The sequence below is a fragment of the Furipterus horrens genome, unplaced genomic scaffold, assembly GCF_987537825.1.
Source record: "Furipterus horrens unplaced genomic scaffold, mFurHor1.1.pri manual_scaffold_10, whole genome shotgun sequence".
In the NCBI taxonomy this organism is placed as follows: Eukaryota; Metazoa; Chordata; class Mammalia; order Chiroptera; family Furipteridae; genus Furipterus; species Furipterus horrens.
The window spans coordinates 41,002,410-41,021,752 of record NW_028327180.1 but is presented as its reverse complement, the minus strand read 5'-3'; the positions used below and the strand labels follow the sequence as shown (position 1 = coordinate 41,021,752).

The following is a 19,343-nucleotide window of genomic DNA, read 5'->3' as shown; positions in this document are numbered from 1 at the left end:
TCCCAGTGAGTCCTTGCTTTTTTTCCGAGGAGCCCCACAGGGACTGTTCTGTGTCAAGGGAACTCCTGCCCTGTTTTTACAGGTGCTTGCTAAGTACCCAGAGCTTCTGCCAGCTCTTCGTACATACACGAGGACCATCCTGCCCTTCTTACTGCCCTTATTGGCTCTTCCTCTTGGAAAGCACCACTTACAACTCACTGATCTAGGAAGGCCCTCTAGTTCGATTCATTAAGTGTAGTTGATGTATCACATACTGTGGTTCCAAGAGAGAGGTTAAAAGGATGACTGAAATGTGGTCCTGGGGAGATAGCAGTGGGCAGCCCAGGAACAGCAGCAGGGCCAGGTGGGCCCTGTGGAGATGCTTATGCACACCCAGTGATTGGAAAGGGCTTTGGGGAAAGTAGCACCGAAGCTGTAGATCAAGGGGCGAATGAAACTCAATCAGCAGGGAGGTGAGTAGGGCACCTAGGCTGTGTGCTGGAAGGAACAGAGGCGGATAGGAGTGGATGTTCCCTGAATATGTTGGGACGTTAGCGTCCGACTAAGCAGTAATGGAGTTGGTGGGCATTTCAGTATTTCCTCAGTTCTGAGCCTCTTGGGCACACCACAGACTTAGAAAGAGCTTCTTTGTGTGTGTGTGTGCACGCACACATTTTATCTTGCAGTTCTTATTTATACGTGGGCTGTAAGATACACTGACCTCAAAAGGGTTAAAAAGTGAAAAGTAATGAGCATCCCAGACTTGAGGAAACACAGGTGGGAGACAGGGCCATGTGCTGAGGCGTTGGACTTTATTCTGAGGGTGTGGTGAGCCAAGGAAAGCTAGAGATAGGATCTGCCTGCCCTGCTTTCATTGCAGTGACTGAATGGGGAGAGGAGGGTGAAGAGGGAGGGAGGACGCTGGTGGCAAGAACTGAACAGGTTGCTGAATTGCAGAGAAGAGGCAGGTGCAGAGGGACTGTGGCCATAGGGATGCACATTATCAGTGGGTTGGGTGAGAAAGAGGGTGGAAAGTGAAACGGGGGCGGTTTCTGGTCAGGACCTAGGAGGGTGGTTCCATCACGGGAGCCCTGGGAAGCCCATCACAGGAGAGCTTTGTTTGGGGAAGTGTGGCATCCTTGCTGCCACAACTTGCTCCTGGTTATCTCAGCACTTAGGAACAAGTATCTACTTCGCCTCCGCTATCATTCCTGCACTTGATACTTGGTGTCGAGCTGTATCTGTGGGAAGTGTGGGGAGGCTCTTACTAAGGAGATGGCTGTTTGCAGTAGGTTCTCTGGTGGTGTTTTGACCTTCCCCAGGTGTTGCCAGTGCTTCGAAGTTTTTGTGGCTTTGTGTCCAATGGAGTGGAACCCGCAGGAGCTGCCTTGTGTTTCAAGGCAGAGCGTCAGACATGAGCTTAGTGAAGGGTGCCTGACTGCTGGGGCTGCAGGTGGCTTCAAGCTCGTGCCTCCATTCTCACCATTCTGCTTTTAAAACTGAGCCACCATTAGTGTGGGTGACTCAGATGACTCCGCTGATCTCTCTTCTCCAGGAGGCATTCTGTAGAACAAGGGCGAATAAAAATGCTTTACTCAAGGAGCTTGGGAGGCTTGACTAGGGAGGCAGGCTGGCAGAGTGGCGACAGGAGCAGGCCCTTGGGTGACGCATACTTGGACTTGAGTCTGAGCCCTGCTCCCTATCAGCTGGGCCCCCTCGTGTGTGCTGCTTGGCAGTGCCCTCTTGGAGCCTTGGCTTCTCATCTGTGGAAGGAGGTAATCGCACTTGGGGTTGCACCATTGTGTTCTGGGAGATCTCGGTGGGGATGCCAACTCTGGACAAGGAGCCATCCCTCGGGAACTGACGTTAGAGCAGAGTGAACAAACCATTAGCAAGATGAGTCCTGATAGTGAAATATGCTAAGGCGTGATATGATAAAGAGTGACAGGGGTGGTGGTGGGTGGTTTCTTGTTAGGTGGTCAGGGAAGGCTTCCCTGAGGAGCTGACAGTCCAGTTGACCTCCGTAACAGAAAGGAGCCTGCCATGGAAAGGCCTAGGGGCAGAGCACCAGAAGCAGAGGGAACCACCCCAGGTGCCAGGGCCCTGAGGCAGGAATGGAGAGGTAGAGGGGGTGGGTGCAGAGGAGCGTGGGGCCTGGCCTGGGCTTGCTGGAAAGAGAAGATGATGAGTAAAGCAGGCACACGGTACCTGGTCTTCATGAACTGCTGGCAGTCTCCTGCTCTGGGCTTTGCGCTGACCCTGTGCCCGCTTCTTTCTCCCACCAGTGCACCGTCCAGGTCAAGTTAGAGCTGGGACACCGGGCCCAGCTGCGCAAAAAGCCCACCACGGAGGGGTTCACACATGATTGGATGGTGTTCGTCCGCGGCCCTGAGCAATGTGAAATCCAGCACTTCGTGGAGAAGGTGGTCTTCCGGCTACATGACAGCTTCCCCAAGCCCAAGCGCGGTGAGTCGCCCCTGCCCCCCCTCCTCCCCAGCAGGGCTGGTGTTCATACTCTGAGGTTCTCTGGCTTGCAACCCTTGGCATGCTGGTGAGAAGTTGCCCAGCTAGCACACCCCCCTTCTTTGACCCTATAAAGGTCCCCCTCCCTCCCTTCTGCTTCTCCTTTAGTTCATAGTAGGGAAAAACCAAAGGAGATAATGACTGCGTCTTGGGTCATTATTTAGACTCAGACTCTGAGGAGCCTCCAGAGAAAATGCAGTCAGTGGCTAGCAGGTGGGAAAGGGTGATTTATGTCCACTTGATAAGTAATCAGGAATTTGCTTATTGGACCTATGTTCGATGAGAGGAGCCATTTTAAGAACTCATGATATTTGTGGAAAACATAAAAGGTACTCATTTCAACACTGTCGTGTTTCTTCTTCTTTCCAAACTGTGTCACCTGTCAGACTGATGTTTGATGAGCACAGGTGCCTCATTCACGTTTTCCACAAAGATTCTGATTTCCTGTTAACTGGCAGTCTGACAGGGCAGGGGTTGGGGATTCACTCAGATTACGGGGATCAGGGAACACTTCCTGGGGAATTTGATGAGGAATTTGGAAACACAGTTGGTGGCCGTCTTATGAACTCTATGGCGGCCAAGTCTGCTTTTCTCACCACTGAGTCCCCAGTGTGAAGCCTGGTATGTCACAGGGGTCCGATGAATATTTCTCGAGTAGATGTGTTGATAAAGGCACCAAGGACTTTGGGTAGCAAAGTGCTTCAGGGTGGGGGAGCTGCTGCTGCATTAGTGACCCCTCTGCCTGCAGTGCAGGGTTCGGGGGCCCAGGGCTGAGCTGGGAACCAGTGTGCCTAGCCTCGGGCAGGAGCAGGAGCACATCCTGGGACCCACCGGGGTCCTGGGCCTGGGTCAAGGCCAGCAAATGGCCGATGGTCTAGCAGGAAGATGATTTATGTTACAGGAGCAGAAACTTCTGGTTCAGAAGGGAAGGCAACTTGAGATTCCTAGTGGCAGGGTGGCCATTTCTTTTTCTTCTGATTTCTTCCATCAGCTTTCAGCTGTGTCTTTTCCTCATTTCTCCTTTCCTGAGTCTATGCTTCCTTCTTCTCTGACTGAGCTTCTTGGAGGAGAGCAGACATGCTACTGACAACAACAGATATCTGCAAAGCATCTCTTAATAATGATGATAATATATGCCACTGATCAAGCACTTCCTACAGGGTCTCAATTCATTCCCCCCTAACCCTATTTTATAGGTTGGAAAACAGACTCAAGGGGGCCAAGTTAGCTGCCTGGGGGTCTGGTAGTTCTGCCTGTATCTATTGGCACCCGGCCATGCCCATTCATTGGGGAGTCCTCTGTGGCTGCTGTTGAGCTCTGACAGCGGAGTAGAAACTGGCTGCCTGTTTCTCGTGAGCTGGGCCCACCTTTATTCCCTAGCAGCTTCCACTCCAGCTCTTTCACCATCTTCCTCACCTCTCTGTTCCTTTCTCTCCCAGAGGGCCCAAGATGATAATTTCCATTCATTTAAACTATTTATTTCATCTTCATCCCACAGGATCTGTAACCAAGCAGCTACTAGAAGTAATATTAATAGTGGTCTGCATTTGTCAAACACTTGCTGGTCTGTGTGCTATGCTCACGACAGCCCTGCAACATGGTGTGCCCCAGAACTCCTGCCAGGTAGAAACTGAGGTTCAGAGAGGCCCAGTAACCTGCTTATGGTCACATGGAAGTGGCCTAGTCTCTGACCTCCAAGTTCCAAGAAAATGGGTGATGAGTGAGGTGCACTTTCTTAAAGTTATCAGTTTGCGGGCAGAGTTTAAATTAGTAGTCGAATGGTGCTTATTGCCAAATCTGCATAAAATGTGACATAGTAAATGCCCAATTAATTATGTATTGTGTTGACAAAACTCGATGGATATACCCTTGCCAGTTGCCAATGAAACATGGGTTAGGTTGAAGAGCAAGTGAGTTTCTTATAGGACTCTAGGCTCTGAAATTATACATCATGCACTTTAAAAGTATCTTTATAATCAAATAGATACACATAACAAACCCAAACGAAATGTGCCAGGTGGGACATTTCCATTTCCTATGTCATTGCTGGTCACACTGGCCCATGGGCAGTCTTTCTAGTCCTTTCTATTATCATGTCCTTCCTGAACGCCTTAAGTTAGTGGAAGTGAATTGGCTTGCTTCTTAGTTCTTGATTTTCAAATTTTAATATAAACTTACCAGCATGAAAGGCTAGACTTTATACTGAACTCCCAACTCCTTTTATTCATTGTTTGCTCTAAATGTTTTGTAGTTAAGTGACTCATTTTGCAGTGATTGTCTGTTACTTTGAATAATGAGCAAAACTGCTTACCTTTCAGATCCTCTGAAAAGGCTCCCTGTCACCCATTTTTACGAAGTTCTCTGGCTGCCAGGTCTAAATTACAGTTTCTTTGCTCAAAACACCTAAACAGCCACACGCTTCTAGTCTTTTTTTCTGTTTTATTTTTCTCTTTAGCACCATCTTAACATACTGTTTTATGTTATTACCTTCTTCATCTGATTGTCTTGCTCTAGTTTGCTGCTATCTCCTTGGTGCTGGAAGAATGCAGTAGGTGCTCTCAGCTTTTGTCGTTATCTTCTGACTTTCTGCTTAGGAAGAGAAGGACTTGAGCACCCCCCTTTTCTTGAATGTTTCCTTGAGCACCCTTTTCTTGACATTGTTAAGGTTGTTGAACTGAAAATGAGACTTTTGCTCCTGGATCAGAAATGGTCTGAAAGTTGGAAACCAGTAATCAGTATTGACTTTATTGACTCTGTTCATTGGCGAGCTGGTCAGGACGCCAGGATCATTCATCTTCTCTGTGAACTCTGATCCACTCAAAGGAGAAAACTCAAGGTCATGTCAAGGTCAGATGAGTTCCTTCTTTATCATTCTTGGTTAAAATTCAGCTCTGTTTACTTTGTTTCATGTCTGGGCCCTGACTTTGTCAGTACCCCTTTGCTTCTCCCTTTTGTCTTGTTGCATTATGTCTTCATTATACCTTCACGGATTCCTCCCCCACCCCCACCCCCGATATTTCATTTTGGTTCTTTCTGTCTTCTTTCCTCTAATCAGGACTGGCTCCTCTTGAGGCCATCTCTTTAGCCACCCGCCTGGGATGTTTCTTTACTGTTCTCCTGGGGGGATTTCTTTGTTACTTTATGTTTTGGTTTGTTTTCTTGTTTTCCTGGAGTAATTTTTTAAGTAACGCCCCAAGAGAGTAATTACTTAGGAAGTTTCTCAAGAAAGATGTGTAGAAAGTAAACTCTTTGTTTCTTAGTATATTTGAAAGTGCCATTATTTTGTTCTCATGCAGAAGTGATAGTTTGGTTGAGTATAATATTCTACTTTGAGAATTACTATCATTTAGAGCTTTGGAAGTATTTGCTTCATCGTCTTCAGGAAAGTCTGATGCAGTTGGGTTGTTCTTTTGTAGATGACCTGTTTTTTTCTCTAGAAGCATTTAAGATATTTTTTAGGATATTGTTTCTGGGGTCTTTTTAAAAAAAATATTGAGAGAGAGGGAGAGAGAGATCGATTTATTGTTCCACTTATTTATGCATTCATTGGTTGATTCTTGTTCACGCCCTGACCAGGGATCAAACTGCACCTTGGCATATTGGGACAGTGCTGTAACCACCTAAGCTACCCAGCCAAGGCTATAGGGTCTTTTTTGACTGTGATGTCCTTCATTTAGTTCCAGAAAGTTTTCGTCTACTTTGACAATTTCTATCTATTTATTGTACCTTTTTTCTTGATAGGATGTTTATTACCTAATTTTTCTATGTCTAAATCTTTTAACTGTAAGATGGAAACTACTGTATCTACCTCAAGATTGTTGTAAGGATTAAATGAATTAGTATGTATCAAGTGCTGAGAATAGTGCCTGGTACACAGTAAGTGCTTCATAAATATTAGCTGCTGTTAACATTTGTTTAATCTGCTTAATTGTTTCTTTAAGTCTCATTTTTTAAAAATGTCTTTTTACTCTACATCCTGGGGAATTTCCTTGGCTTTATTCTAGGCTTTGCACTGATTTAAAAAATTGTGAATGCTATATTTATACTAAGAGCCTTGTCTTATTCCTTCCTTTTCCTTTTAAAAATTATCTTATTTTTATTTTGGGGCATATCTTGGACCTGAGGACAACGACTAGTTTCTTTCTTGTTTTTGTTTTTTCTTTTCCCAGCTTTTCTTGTGGTTTTTGAAATATTCCTGTCTCCTTGGGCTCTTGCAGGTTGGAACTCTCATTGGGCGCCGTTTAGGGCGGGTTGGGTTCTGCTGAGCAGCAGGCTTCTATTTAGGAAGATGAGCCTTCCAATTTCCTAAATGAGGAGGGCTTTACCCTGGGTCCACTTTTTGTACTGTAGGCTTTAGCTTCCTCCAGACAGTTGACTCTTTCTCTGAGACATGAAATCACCTGGATTTCCCCAGAGGGAAGCTTGAAACTGCTTGTGCCTGGAGTGGCAGTGGGTGGTGGGATGAATCCTGGGGCTGTTGTTCAAGTACAGCCTTTTAGTTTTGCTTTTATTATTTTTTTTTTAATAACTGCTTTACTAAGATAAAAGTATCCTTGTAATGTGTACAATTCAGTGCTTTTAATGTATTCATAAAGTTGTGCAACCATCATCACTCTCATTCCAGAACATTTTCATCACCCACAAGTAAACAAGCTTCTTGCCCACCATTAGCAGTCACTCCCTCTCTTCCTCCCTCTCCCTCTTCCAGCATCTCTCCTGCCCTTCACTGAGTCTGTAGATGTCACGCCCCTAGCTTTTTGGGTTTTTGCCTGCCCTGCAGTGCCCCATGGCATGTTCTGGGCTGAAGCTTCCTTTTCCTGTTTCCTTGCCCAGCATGCTCTCATTCCATTTTTGCCTTCCAGAAATTTCTCCACTGCTCACATCACCTTCCTCCTCTTTTCACTGTACTGGCTTTATTTCCTTAAGTATTTGTGTCACTTTGGTTTCCCTGGGCAGCTGCATGGTCTCTCTCTTCTCCATCTCTGAGAGGATAGGTGTTTTTAAGCCTTGGAGTGCCTGTCATGTGATAGGCCTTTGAAGAGAGATTGAGAAATGCACAGCAGGATCTCTTCCTTCAAAGGGTTTGTAGTCTGGTACAGACATGCAGATCAAATGTGACATGTACTCTTGGAAAGATAACTACCCTCAGTGGAAGTAAGTGACCTGGAAGTTAGAGACCAAGGGAAGCCAGGTCTGTCCTTGTTAGGAGGTGGGCCCTGACTTGGGCCTTGATGGTGGACTGGAGTTAGCCTGGGGGTGGGTGAGGAGGACAAGGTCAGTAGGGTGCAGATCTTCAGGCCCTTCCCTTGCCTCTGCCTTTTATATACCCCCCTGCTGTGGCGGTTTGTGCAGTGAAGATAGGCCACCCTTCCTTTGTGCTCCACTTCCACTTTCCTTCCTAGATTCAGATTAATTTAACAAGTATTTGGGTGCCTGCCAGGTGCCCAGCTCCATGCTAGACTTAGACACAGAGGGCAGACTGCAGGGTACTCACGGTTGGTGAGGTTGGCAGAGTACTAGGCAGGCAGTTCTCATGCAGTTGGAAAGACCACACTTGCTCCCTCAGTCTGCTCCAACAGGATCCAAAGGCTCAGAGAGAGGCAAGCCATGACCTGGCCTCCCAGTCCAGCTTACTCCCTGCTCCTGGTCCATCCCCTTATTTTGATGGAGAACCTGAGGGAGGCATGGCATATGTGGCCACCTCAGCAGTATTTGACAGATTCTTATTGAATGTTTTAAAAAGGTGTGGACCTGGTCCCTGGAGATGAGACAGTGAGTGAGACGGAGCTGATGTAGGGATTGAGAAAGATGACCAGAGTAACCTTGGAAGTCCTGTTGTTGAGTGGCACAGGTGCTGGAGGCCTGTGGGAGGGAACCATGACCTGGGAATGGGGACTGGGACCCAGAGCAGGGGTCCTAGAGGAAGTGATCTGTGAGCTGGGAGGTTTAGTGGGGCCGGATCTTAGGGTATAAGGTCGGGCTGGCAAGAGATGAGGCTGTAGGTAATCAAGTGCCCTGCAGGCCACCTGGAGGGGCTGAAGTTGGTCCTGAGGGCAGTGGGGAGCCATCAGGGACAGTCAGGTTTGCAGTTCAGACCATCATTCCTGCTGCCCATGCAGAAGATGTTTAGGAGTGAGCCTGAGGCAGGATGGCTAGTGAGGCGCTGGGTAGTGACCCACGCTAGAGGCGCAGGGTGCTAGGCAGTGGGGTGCATTCCAGAGCAGTTTGGAGACAGACTTGGTAGTAATTGGCAATAGGTGATCTGAGGGAAAGGGAGGAGTCTGGGAGTCCTCAGTCCTTGGGTGAGCGGTGCCTGGGCTCTGAGCAGTGGGACCCTGGGGAGGTGCAGGTTTAGGAAGGAATGAGCAGATGGTTTGGGCCAGGCTGTATCTGAGGTGCCCATCCAGCATGCACAGAGGATATCCAAGGAGCAGAGGATACTGGCTGGAGCAGAGGTTCAGGGCCTAGGTCACCCAAGCCAGCTCCCATCTCTGGAGCTAGCAGGGGTTCCCCCAGCCTGAGCCACAAGCCCCTTCTTTGTTTCCCTGGAGTCTATACAAGGCTGTCTGGCCAGCCCTGCTCTGGAGGGTCGCTAAGACTATAAGCCCACCCTGCCTGCTAGTTTTCTTTGAATAGATGAGACATATATTTGATATACATGATATTAGAAGAAATATTTGAGAGCTGAAAAGATATTCCTTAAAGAAAAATCTTACAATGTTTTAATTTAAAAGCCATGTTTTATTACATTCCATGTATTGTTTTTCAGTAATTTCTGGCCCATTTAAGAATTGTCTGACTGGTACAGACATATGTGCATAAAGGTTTTAACAATTGGCAGGATTTTTCCTGGCTCCCAGTAGTGGTTGCCTCTGGAGATGGAGGGGTGGAGGACAGGGGTGATTTATCTGTACTATTCTGATTTTTTTCTGAAAAGTGGGAAAACAGTGTTTTCATGTTTCTCGCATAATGACAGCATACATGTCAAAACACTGACAGTACATTCTGGAGAGTGAGATTGCTTGTACTTTGCTGTTCTTCTTAGTTTCAACCTTTTTTTTTTTTTAATTTCTGGGGTTGATGAGTCTCTGTTCCTGTCACTCAGACACTCGGGAATGCTTTTGGTAGGTGCTAAAATGGACCCAGGTGAGAGTCCCAGCTGAGAACAGGCCATATCCATCTCCTGGTGTCAGTTTATGTGTTTGAGGGAGCAGTGGAAGGAGGTGGGTGCTACAGTCTGCACTGCCCTGCCTGGGAGACCAGGGACCAATGGATTTCCCACTTGACCCGTGTCGCACTCACTGCCCTGAGTCCGTTGAACTTGGGTGACCTGTGGCCAGCACTGGCTGCTTTGCATTAGCTAGTCTCATGCCCTTACTTACTCTCCCACCGTGGTGTGTTAGGGCCACCTTCCCCCTGCTCTGCTCCTTTGATTCCATGTGACCCATTTGGCAAGGAATTAGGCACGAGATTCAGTGCTCACAGGGGGCACTGGCTTCCTGAGCAGCCATGCTCCTGCAAGGCCAGTGAGCCCCAGAAAGGAGGCACAGAGAGTGGCAGACCTACTGCTGCTGGTGGCTGGGCCTTTGAATGAGCAGGAAGCTGACAGATGCACTTTCCCTTTCTTTTTAGTGTGTAAGGAGCCCCCGTACAAAGTGGAGGAATCGGGTTACGCTGGCTTCATCATGCCCATCGAGGTGTACTTCAAAAACAAGGTAGGATCCCAGAAGTGGCAACAGGAAGGATGTCCAGTTTATGAAAAGAGGAAGTAGAACCAGTGACACATGGGTGATGGAATGCTGGGATCACTGGTAGCAGAGATGCCCACACTAGAGCACTGGTGGGTGAAATGTTGCATCCACCTCTTCTGTGGAAGATGGGGGCTGGAAAAATGGGCACACTGATGGCAGGTGGGTGTGGCCTCTCCAGGGATCACCTGAAAGTATGTGAGTATGTGTGGTCTGAGTCGGCAGGGACATGCCATGACAGGGCTAGATTCTGTGGATGGTCCTAAAGGGTTAGTCACTGTGCTTTGACTAGTAGCGAAGATCAGGAAATTACCTAAATGTCCAACCGTAGGGGATTGGTTAGATAAAGTTATGGTGCACCTCCTGAATAGGCTCTTTGATGACCTGGGGTGGGGGAGGAGAGTTTTTAATACTGTTGAGTGAAAAAGCAAGTTATTTGTATATTATAGAAAGAAAAGCTACCATATACATTGAAAATGTTAATGGGTGATCTGGGTGGAAGGATTATAAGGTGTTTTTCTTTTCCTCCATGTATACTGTATTCTCTGAACATTTACAGTAAATATATATTGATAATTATGAACCCATTTGGGCTGCTATAATAAAATACCACAGACTGGGTGGCTTATAAACAACAGAAGTTTATTGCTCACAGTTATGGAGGCTAGGAGTCCAACCAAGATCAGGATGCCAGTCCCTCTTCCTGGTCAGGTCACAGACTTCTTACTGTGTCTTCACATGGAGGAAGGGGTGAGAGTTCTTTAAAGTCTCTTTTATAAGGGCACCAATTCCAATCATGGGGTCTCCACCCTCAGGACATAATCACCTCCTGGAGGCCTCACCTCCTAACACCATCTCTTTTGGGGGTTAGGATTTCAACACGTGAATATGGGGGACACATTCAGAACATAGTTTTGGGTTTTTTTAAACCTAATAGTTAAAATTTAAAAAAAATACCTTCTTAGCAACCTGCTTCTGCTCCTTCTCACAGACACCACCAGGAGACCATGGTGACCTTTCCTGGCTTACAGATGGCTTGGCCATGGCTGGGTGCTTTTTCACAAGTTTAGCTAGACTGGCTGCAGGCAGCTTCGCTGTCTTTCAGGAAGAAAATCTCCATGAGGCCTGTGGATGCCACCGCTCCCTTAATGAGTCCCTTGTTTATACCCGGCTGTTCTGCAAACCCCCTGGGATCAGGGACCTCTGGGAATGGCACTCAGATGTGCTGCCAACCTGGGAGCTAAGGGACATTTCAGGAAGTTCAGCTCAGCAGGTTTCAACTCTGTGGCCCCCCAGGGGCTCAGTTCTCAGAAGCCTCGGTCACCTGAGGCTTTCATAGAACCGAGGCCCAAGAGTCCTGGTGACTGGTCACCACTGAGAGCGGAGCCCAGCCTGTCTGCATAGGCAGAGGCTCCCCCATCTCTTCAGCAGGGGATTCAAGGGAGATACAGAGGAGATGCTGCATCCTTTGGTAGTGTTGGGGGTGGGGCAGGCAGTCTTCCAAGAACTTGCTAATGGAGGCCATACCAGGGAGTGCGGAGGCAGGGGAACCGATGCTGAGGACTCAGTCCCAGGGCAGGTGTCACTGGCCTCTCCAGCTTCCTGTTGGGAGCCTGTGGAAAAGAGATGATGAAAGTAGTGCCCTGGGTGGTGGGGGAGACTGTCCATCTGCAGGAAACGCCAGCGGCCCTGTGCCTTGGTACTCTGGGGGTGGGCAGTGGTGATAGAGTCCTGGAAGCCACTTAAGCTCACCTCTGGGTTTCTATTAAATTCCTTTGAGGCTTAGACGCAGTGTTGAGTGCCACAGATCAGCGAGCTTTTGTGTTCCCTGAGACCTGTCTGGTCTTTGCCATGCAGACCTATCTCCCTCCTGGAGGCATGCCTACAGCTGCCTCGGCTCCGGCAGTGTCCACTGGACTTTCTGCTGTCCCCAGGGGTCTGCCAGGAGGCTCCAGCTTACCCCAGGGGCAGTGGTGCCTTGCTGAAGCTGGACAGTACCACAGAGGTGGCCAGGGGATCTTAGCTCCCCTCCTTGTGGCCCAGGGGATCCTTGTTGGTCTCCAGATTCTTCCAGATTGGAGAGAGACAGGGCACTTGGTATTCCTGTCTCAGCTGGGACCTTCCCCTGACGTGACTTATGCAGCCTCCGTTAGTGCCTCAGACCTCTTGAGTGGATGGCGGGGAGGCACACAGGTGCTCCCTGTAAAGGTGCTCGCCTGGGCCTGGTGTCCAGACTTCAGGGCCATTCCTGTACTGAGTCTCTGAGGTGTTCCACCCCTCTGTCTTGGTCCTGGTAGGGAAGGGAGCAGGCGGTGCTCTGACCACAGGACTTGTCCCTGCTGGGTACAGTATCCTACACACACTGGGACATGGAAGGACAGAGGGCCCCTCTGAGGGTGTCCTGATCTTTCAGATTCCTTGGGCTTGCTTACTTGGGCGGGGGGTGGGGCAATTGGGGTGGAGCATGTGCTTGTATGTGTCTTCCATGGGCAGTGCAGGACCCTGTGCTTCTCTTTAATTGCCTGATGTGCTGCACTTTAGAGGGAGCACGTGTGCATCTTACCACCCTGAGTATCTAGCAGTCATGGCAGCAACTGGTTTTGGGGTTAAGGGTTTTTGTTCTGGTCTAGTTTCTTGAAGTATAATTTAATACTGTAAAAATTTCCCATTTTAGGTGTAGGTTTTTAAAATTTCAGCATGGGTTTTCATTTGAACCTTGTTTGCAGATGGCTGGCTTTTCTGTAACAAAGAAAAGTCACGTTCCTAGGTTTACTTGTTTGACCAATTCCTGTGGTGGCAGTGTGGCTGGGGCCCGAGTGCCACTGTGAGCCTGTCCTCAGAATTACAGTGTCTTCTCTTGCTCAGGATAAAAGCTGGACACTGGGTTCTGCATGCTGCTTGCTTAGAGTCCTCTATTCCTGGTAGTGGTTTTGTCCTCAGAGCACGTGGAGGTGAGGCTACCGCATGAAGGGCCTGGGATACAAGTGAAGTCACTAAGTGGGTTCTCAGCTTACCGTACTAAGTGGGGACTTAGTCTCCAGACAAGCTCCAGTCTATGAATGAAGGAGCTCCTAGATTCTCAGTCACAGGCTCAAGGCCACATGGTAAATTGCAGAGCTGGGTTTTGAACCAGCAGAGTGTGTAGCCCAAATGCACACCTAAGACAGGCTTGAACTAGAGCAACAGCTATTCATGAATTCTGGTTTTTGCTGACATCTTGGTGACAGGGACAGTATAATTTTATGTAATGTGTTTTGCAAATGTCTAAATGTGGGTCCCTGCTTTGGAAGTTTCATAAAGATCAGAAAGTTGTGGAAAAGTGAATGGTGGTTCATTGCAAAAGCAGCTTGTATAGGTTTGGAGTAATGTTGGAACAGGGTTGTCATGAATAGCTCCACTGATTGTTTTTCTGCCTTGTAGGTAAGGGCTACATTTGGTTTTCTGCCATGACTTACTCTTCTGTGTAGATTAAGTGAGTTTTTGAGGTAGCACTGGCTGTGCGCAGGTTACTTCTCTGGGCTGGGCCTCAGTCTCTCCGTGAGATGGGCTTCCTAATTGTGTCTGCTTCTCAGGGCTGTGAGGAAGATTCACAGAGAGATGAACAGTAAGGTACTGGGCCCAGTGCCCTGCACATGTGCATTTCAGGAGTTTGTGTTGATATTGTTGCTGCTGAAGAGGTGTTGCCTCTTCCCCGTTAATCTGGGTTAGTGACGTGAGTAGACAAAGCGGCCTTGGAGGCTTTCAGTCCCAGAGGAGGTCGAGGTTCCAGAGATGAAGAAAGATGACTATAGGCAGTTTTCTCACGTAAGCATGAGGTATGTTTAGCCACACTAGATCCTGAAGGTAGCATCAACTGTGAAATGGAGGAATTTGTTTTACGTGGTGTTGGGCACTGTAACTTACCTGAGGACATTTTCCATTTGACCTGTTGGCAGAATGCTTTTTTACAGATAAACCACTCCTTTCCCCCAAGGAAGACAGTTGGGGTGGGGCTTTGATTACTAAAGTAATATTTATGCATTGCAAAGCTGATTTTACTCATGGTACTTCTGACATCAAGTGAAAGAGTTTGTTTTCCTTCTGAAACCAAACGCACCCTGCCTTTTTCAATAGCTCTTCTCCCATTCTCTGATTCTGCAGGCAGTGGCAGGGTGTCCAGCAGTTCATTGACTTCTCATCCCATCTGCCTGGAGTTATCGCAGACGCCACAGGATCAGGACTCAGCCCCACAGGACTCCCTCCACTTCTATAATTTAGGGTTCCCACGAGCCCCTCCTAAGCTTCCATAATTTGCTAGAACAGCTCACAAAATGCTGATAAACATTTTACTTACTGTTACTCATTTATTATAGGCGATACAATTTAGGAACAGCCACATGGAAGAGATGCATGGGGCAAGGCATGGGCAGGGCTGCAGAGCTTCCGGGTGCAGTGCTCCCAGTGCCTGCACGTGTTCAACTGCCTGGAAGCTCTCCGAACCCCACTGTTTAGGGATTTTTATGGAGCCTTCATCATGTAGACACGATCAATTAGATCATTAGTCAGTGGTGATTAACTTAATCCTCAGCCCTTCTCCCCTCCCTGGAGGTTAAAGGTGGGGCTGAAAGTTCTGAGTTTCTACTCAAGGCTTGGTCTTTGTGGGGACCAGCCCCATCCCAAGGCTGTCTAGGGGCCTATGAAAAGTCACCTCATTTGAAGAAAAGATGCTACTGTCATCCCTGTCACTTAGGAAATTCCAAAGGTTTTAGGAGGTCTGTGATAGGAAATGGGGACAAAGACCAGATGTTTTTCTATGAGACCCCAATTATTAAAAAAAGTTATAAAGGTGAAATTCAATAATATACAATTAACCATTTTAAGATTTTATTTTATTTTTTATTTATTTTTAGAGAAAGGGGAAGGAAGGGAGAAAGAGGAGAGAAACATTAATGTGCAATTGATTGGTTGCCTCTTGCACATCCCCAGCTGGGGACTGGCCTGCAACCCAGGCATGTGCCTTGACTGGGAATTGAACTAGCGATCTTTCAGTTCGCAGGCTGAGCCACACCACTGAGCCACAGCAGCCAGGGCAATTAACCATTTTAAGGTGTACAGTTCATGGACGATTAGTGCCTTCACATTGTTGTGCAACCACTGCCTCTCTAGTTTCCAAATTTTCATCTTCTCATTCTCCCCACCCTACCTCTAGCATCCTCTAATCTGCTTTCTGTTCTATGGATTTATCTATTGTAGACATTTCATATAAAAGGAATCATACAAGGTATGTCCTGTTGTGTCAGACTTCTTTCACTCAGTGTAATGTTTTTGAGGTTCGGCCATGTTGTAGCATGTATCGGCTTCATTCCTTTTTATGGCTGGATAATATTCTGTTGCATATATGTACTGTTGATTCTCGTTACTTGCAATAGTTCTGTTCTCTAAAGTCAGAGAAACATTGAATTAGTGAAAACTGGACCATTGCTACAAAGGGGGGGGGGATATAGGATTAGGTTCCTACAAGCCTCTAGTCACAATGTTTACATCACCTGATTAATACATAGCTTGTGTTATGTGTGTATTTGTTTAAAGGCACCTTACTTAATACACATTGACTTATTAACATTGAATTCAGCCAATAGCACTATAATTCGTGCTCAAACCAAGCTTGTATAAAAAGTGTAATTTCTTTGTAAGGCATGTCACAGCCTTCCTGTGCTTAGGATCTGTGGACAGCCCTTCAGCACTATGCTTGGGGCCATTTCAAATAGCAAAATCACCAACAAAAATGGAAAAAAAAAAAGAAGTCCAAAATATACCAGAAGAACACTTGTTTACAGTCTGAGAGCTGAAATAAGAAGGCAGAGTGTTGCCATGGTCGATGTCAGCTTAGGAATAAGCTTGTTGGGCGACTCAAGGTTTTCACCACTCTATGCATGTCTGCAAATGAGTGTGAAAACCACAAGCACTATTTTAGATTATAAATAAGTTTTAATGGGATCCACGAATAATGAAGATTGACCATACCACCTACTTGCTGATATAAATCATGCTGCTGGGAACATGCCTGTGCATGAATGTGTTTGAGTTCATCTTTAGTTCTTTTGGATGGATACCTGGGAGTGGAATTGCCAGGTCAAGTGGCAATTTGCGTTTAACTTTTCTGAGAACCTGCTGAACTGTTTTTTTTTTTTTTTTTTTTTTTTTTACAGTGGCTGCACCACTTCATATTCCCACCAGCAGTATCCAAGCATTCCTATTTCGCCACATCCTTCTTAGTGCCACTAGTATTTCTGTTTTTGGTTTTGTTAGAGCCATCCTGGTCGGTATGGAGGTTCAACTGCATTGTAGTGTGTGGCAGTGCTTCATTCCTTTTTAAGGCTGAATAATATCCCACTGTGTAGATGGACTACATTTGCTTATCCATTTCACTATCGTGGGTACTTGGGTTGCTTCCATGTTTTATATACTGTAAATAATGCTGCTATGATCATGAGTAAACAGATATTTCCTTGAGATTCTGCTTTCAGTTCTTTTGAGTATGTGCTGAGAAGTACAATTGCTAGGTGGTCTAGTAAATTTATTTAAAATTTTTGAGGAACCACTGTGCTGTTTTCCACAGCAGCTGTAATATTTTCCATTGTTACTAACAGTGCACAAAGGGCCCAGTCTCTCCACATTCTTGTCAACAATTGTTTTCTCTCTCTCTCTTTTTTTTTTTTTTGATACTATCCATGATAATGTGTGAATGGTATCTCATTGTGGTTTTGATTTGCATTTCTCTAATAATTAGTGAGCATCTCTATGTGCTAATTGGGCACATTCTTTGGAGAAATCTGCTCACATTCTTTGCTTGTTTTTGTATCGAGTTGTTTTTTGGTTAAATTTTAGGAGTTCCTTCTATATTCTAGATATTAACCCCTTATCAGATACGATTTGTAAATATTTTCTCCCATTCTGCAATTTGCCTTTTCACTCTGTTGATCATGTTCTTTGCTACATAATTAAAAAAAATTTTCGTAAAGTTCAGTTTGCCTATTTTTCCTTTTCTTGCCTGTGCCTTGCCTATATCATATCCAGGAAATCATTACTGAAATGAAGCCTTTGCCCTGTGTTTTCTTTTAAGAGTTTGATTATAGTTTTAGCTTTTACATGTAGGTGTTTGGTCCATTTTGAATTAATTTTTGGATATGGTGTTAGGTAAGGGTTGAACTTCATCCTTATCGATGTAGATAACCAGTTGTCCCAGCACCATTTTGTTGACAAGACTGTCTTTTCTTCCTTAAATGGTCTTGGTACCCTTGTTGAAAATCATTTGATCACATACACGAGGATTTATTCCTGGGCTGGAAAGTCTGTTCCATTGGTCTATCTATATGCCTACCTTTATGCCAGTACCATAATATTTTAATTACCATAGCTTCATAGTAAGTTTTGAAATCAACTTTCTATTTTCAAGATTGTTTTGGGCTCTGACTGGTTTGGCTCAGTTGATTGGGCACTGTCCCACAAACTGAAAAGTCACCTGTTTGGTTCCTGGTTAGGGCACACGTCTGGGTTGCAGACCAGATAGCCATTGGAGTGCATATGAGAGGCAAATCATGAATGTTTCTCACATCGATGTTTCTTTCCTCTCTTTCTCCCTCCCTCTCCCTCTCTAAAAATAAATAAATAAAATCTTTTTAAAAACTGCCAAAAATTTAAACAAAGAGAGATTATTTTGTTTATTTGGGGTCCTTGAGATTCCATATGAATTTTAGGATAGATTTTTCTATTTCTGCAGAAAATGTCATGGGAATTTTGTTAGGAATTGCACTGACTCTATAGGTCACTGTGCATAGTATTGACAATATGAAGTCTTTCAATCCGTGAACATGGGATGTTTTCCCATTGATGTTTTTAATTTCTTTCAACAGTGTTTTGTAGTTTTCATTATACAAATCTTTTATCTCTTTGGTTAGGATAATTCCTAAATATTCTATTCTTTTTGATGCTATTATAAGTGGAATTATTTTAATTTTCTTTTCACACTGTTCATTTCTGTACAAAAATGGAACTGATTTTTGTGTGTGTGATGATTTTGTATCCTGCAACTTAGCTAATTTGTTTATTAGTTCTAAAAGTTTGTGTGTGTACTCAAGGTTTTCTGCACATATAAGAGTATAACATCTGTGAACGGAGATCATTTTACCTCTTCCTTTCCAATTTGGTTGCCTTTTTTTTCTTTTTCCTTGCCTATGCTGAGACTGTGCTATGTAGAAGTGGTAAGAGAGAGTGTGCTTGGCTGCCTTGTTCCTGATCTTAGAGGAAGAGCTTTCAGTCTCACCATTAAGTGTGATGTTGGCTGTGGGTTTTTCATACATGACTTATTATGGTGAGGTAGTTTCCTTCTGTTTATAGTTTGCTGAGTATTGAATTTTGTCAAATGTTTTTTCTGCATTTATTGAGATGATGTGATTTTTGTTTTTTATAATATTGTTACGCCTCAGATAATTTAAACTTGGGGGAAAATATTTAATAATAACCTAGGCCAGAGGCTGTTAGGTATTTTACACAATAGCTCCCATAATTCTCACACAGCCCCACAAAGGGGCTGGCCCCATTTCACAGGTGGGAAAATGAAAGATTAGAGAAGTTAACTCACCCAAGATTCACAGTTTTGGTGTGAGGAAGAGCCCAGAGTGATCTGCTCTGATCTTGCTAACTGAACTTGGTCTTCCCTTCTATACTTTCTCATGGCATATTGTTCTTCCCTTTTTCATAGTACTTACATGGATATGTGTTTACTTGTCTAATGTTTGCTCTACCCCTAGCACGTAAGCTCTTGAGAGCAGGGCCTTGTTCATTTTGTTCTCTGTGATACTGGCCTTTAGCACAGAGATGGCACCTGGTAAATATTTGCTTTTGAATGAGTGATTAAATGGATGAACCAGATTATTCTAGAGGGGGTGGCTGTTGTCTGTCAGGAAACTTTGTAACCTAACCCACTTGTTAAAAATGAAGTAAAATTTACATAACGTAAAATTAACCATTTTTAAGTGAACAGTTCAGTGACATTTAGTATGTTCACAGTGTTGTACAATGACCACCTCTCTACTTTCAAAACACTTTCTTTAC

At 45.5% G+C, this 19,343-nt stretch overlaps 1 protein-coding gene across 3 annotated transcripts in view; it reads left to right on the top strand.

Annotated features, from left to right (window-relative positions):
• The window catches only part of MLLT1 (MLLT1 super elongation complex subunit), a 65,773-nt gene that overhangs the window by 6,241 nt on the left and 40,189 nt on the right, over positions 1-19,343 (top strand). For 2 of the 3 annotated variants that reach the window (XM_090289482.1, XM_090289481.1), the window contains exons 2-3: positions 2,265-2,445; positions 10,135-10,217. In XM_090289482.1, the coding sequence (XP_090145608.1) occupies positions 2,265-2,445; positions 10,135-10,217 (264 nt within the window). Of the gene's footprint in view, positions 1-2,264; positions 2,446-10,134; positions 10,218-19,343 lie in introns of those variants that run through there. The other variant, XM_090289483.1, reaches the window with a different exon arrangement.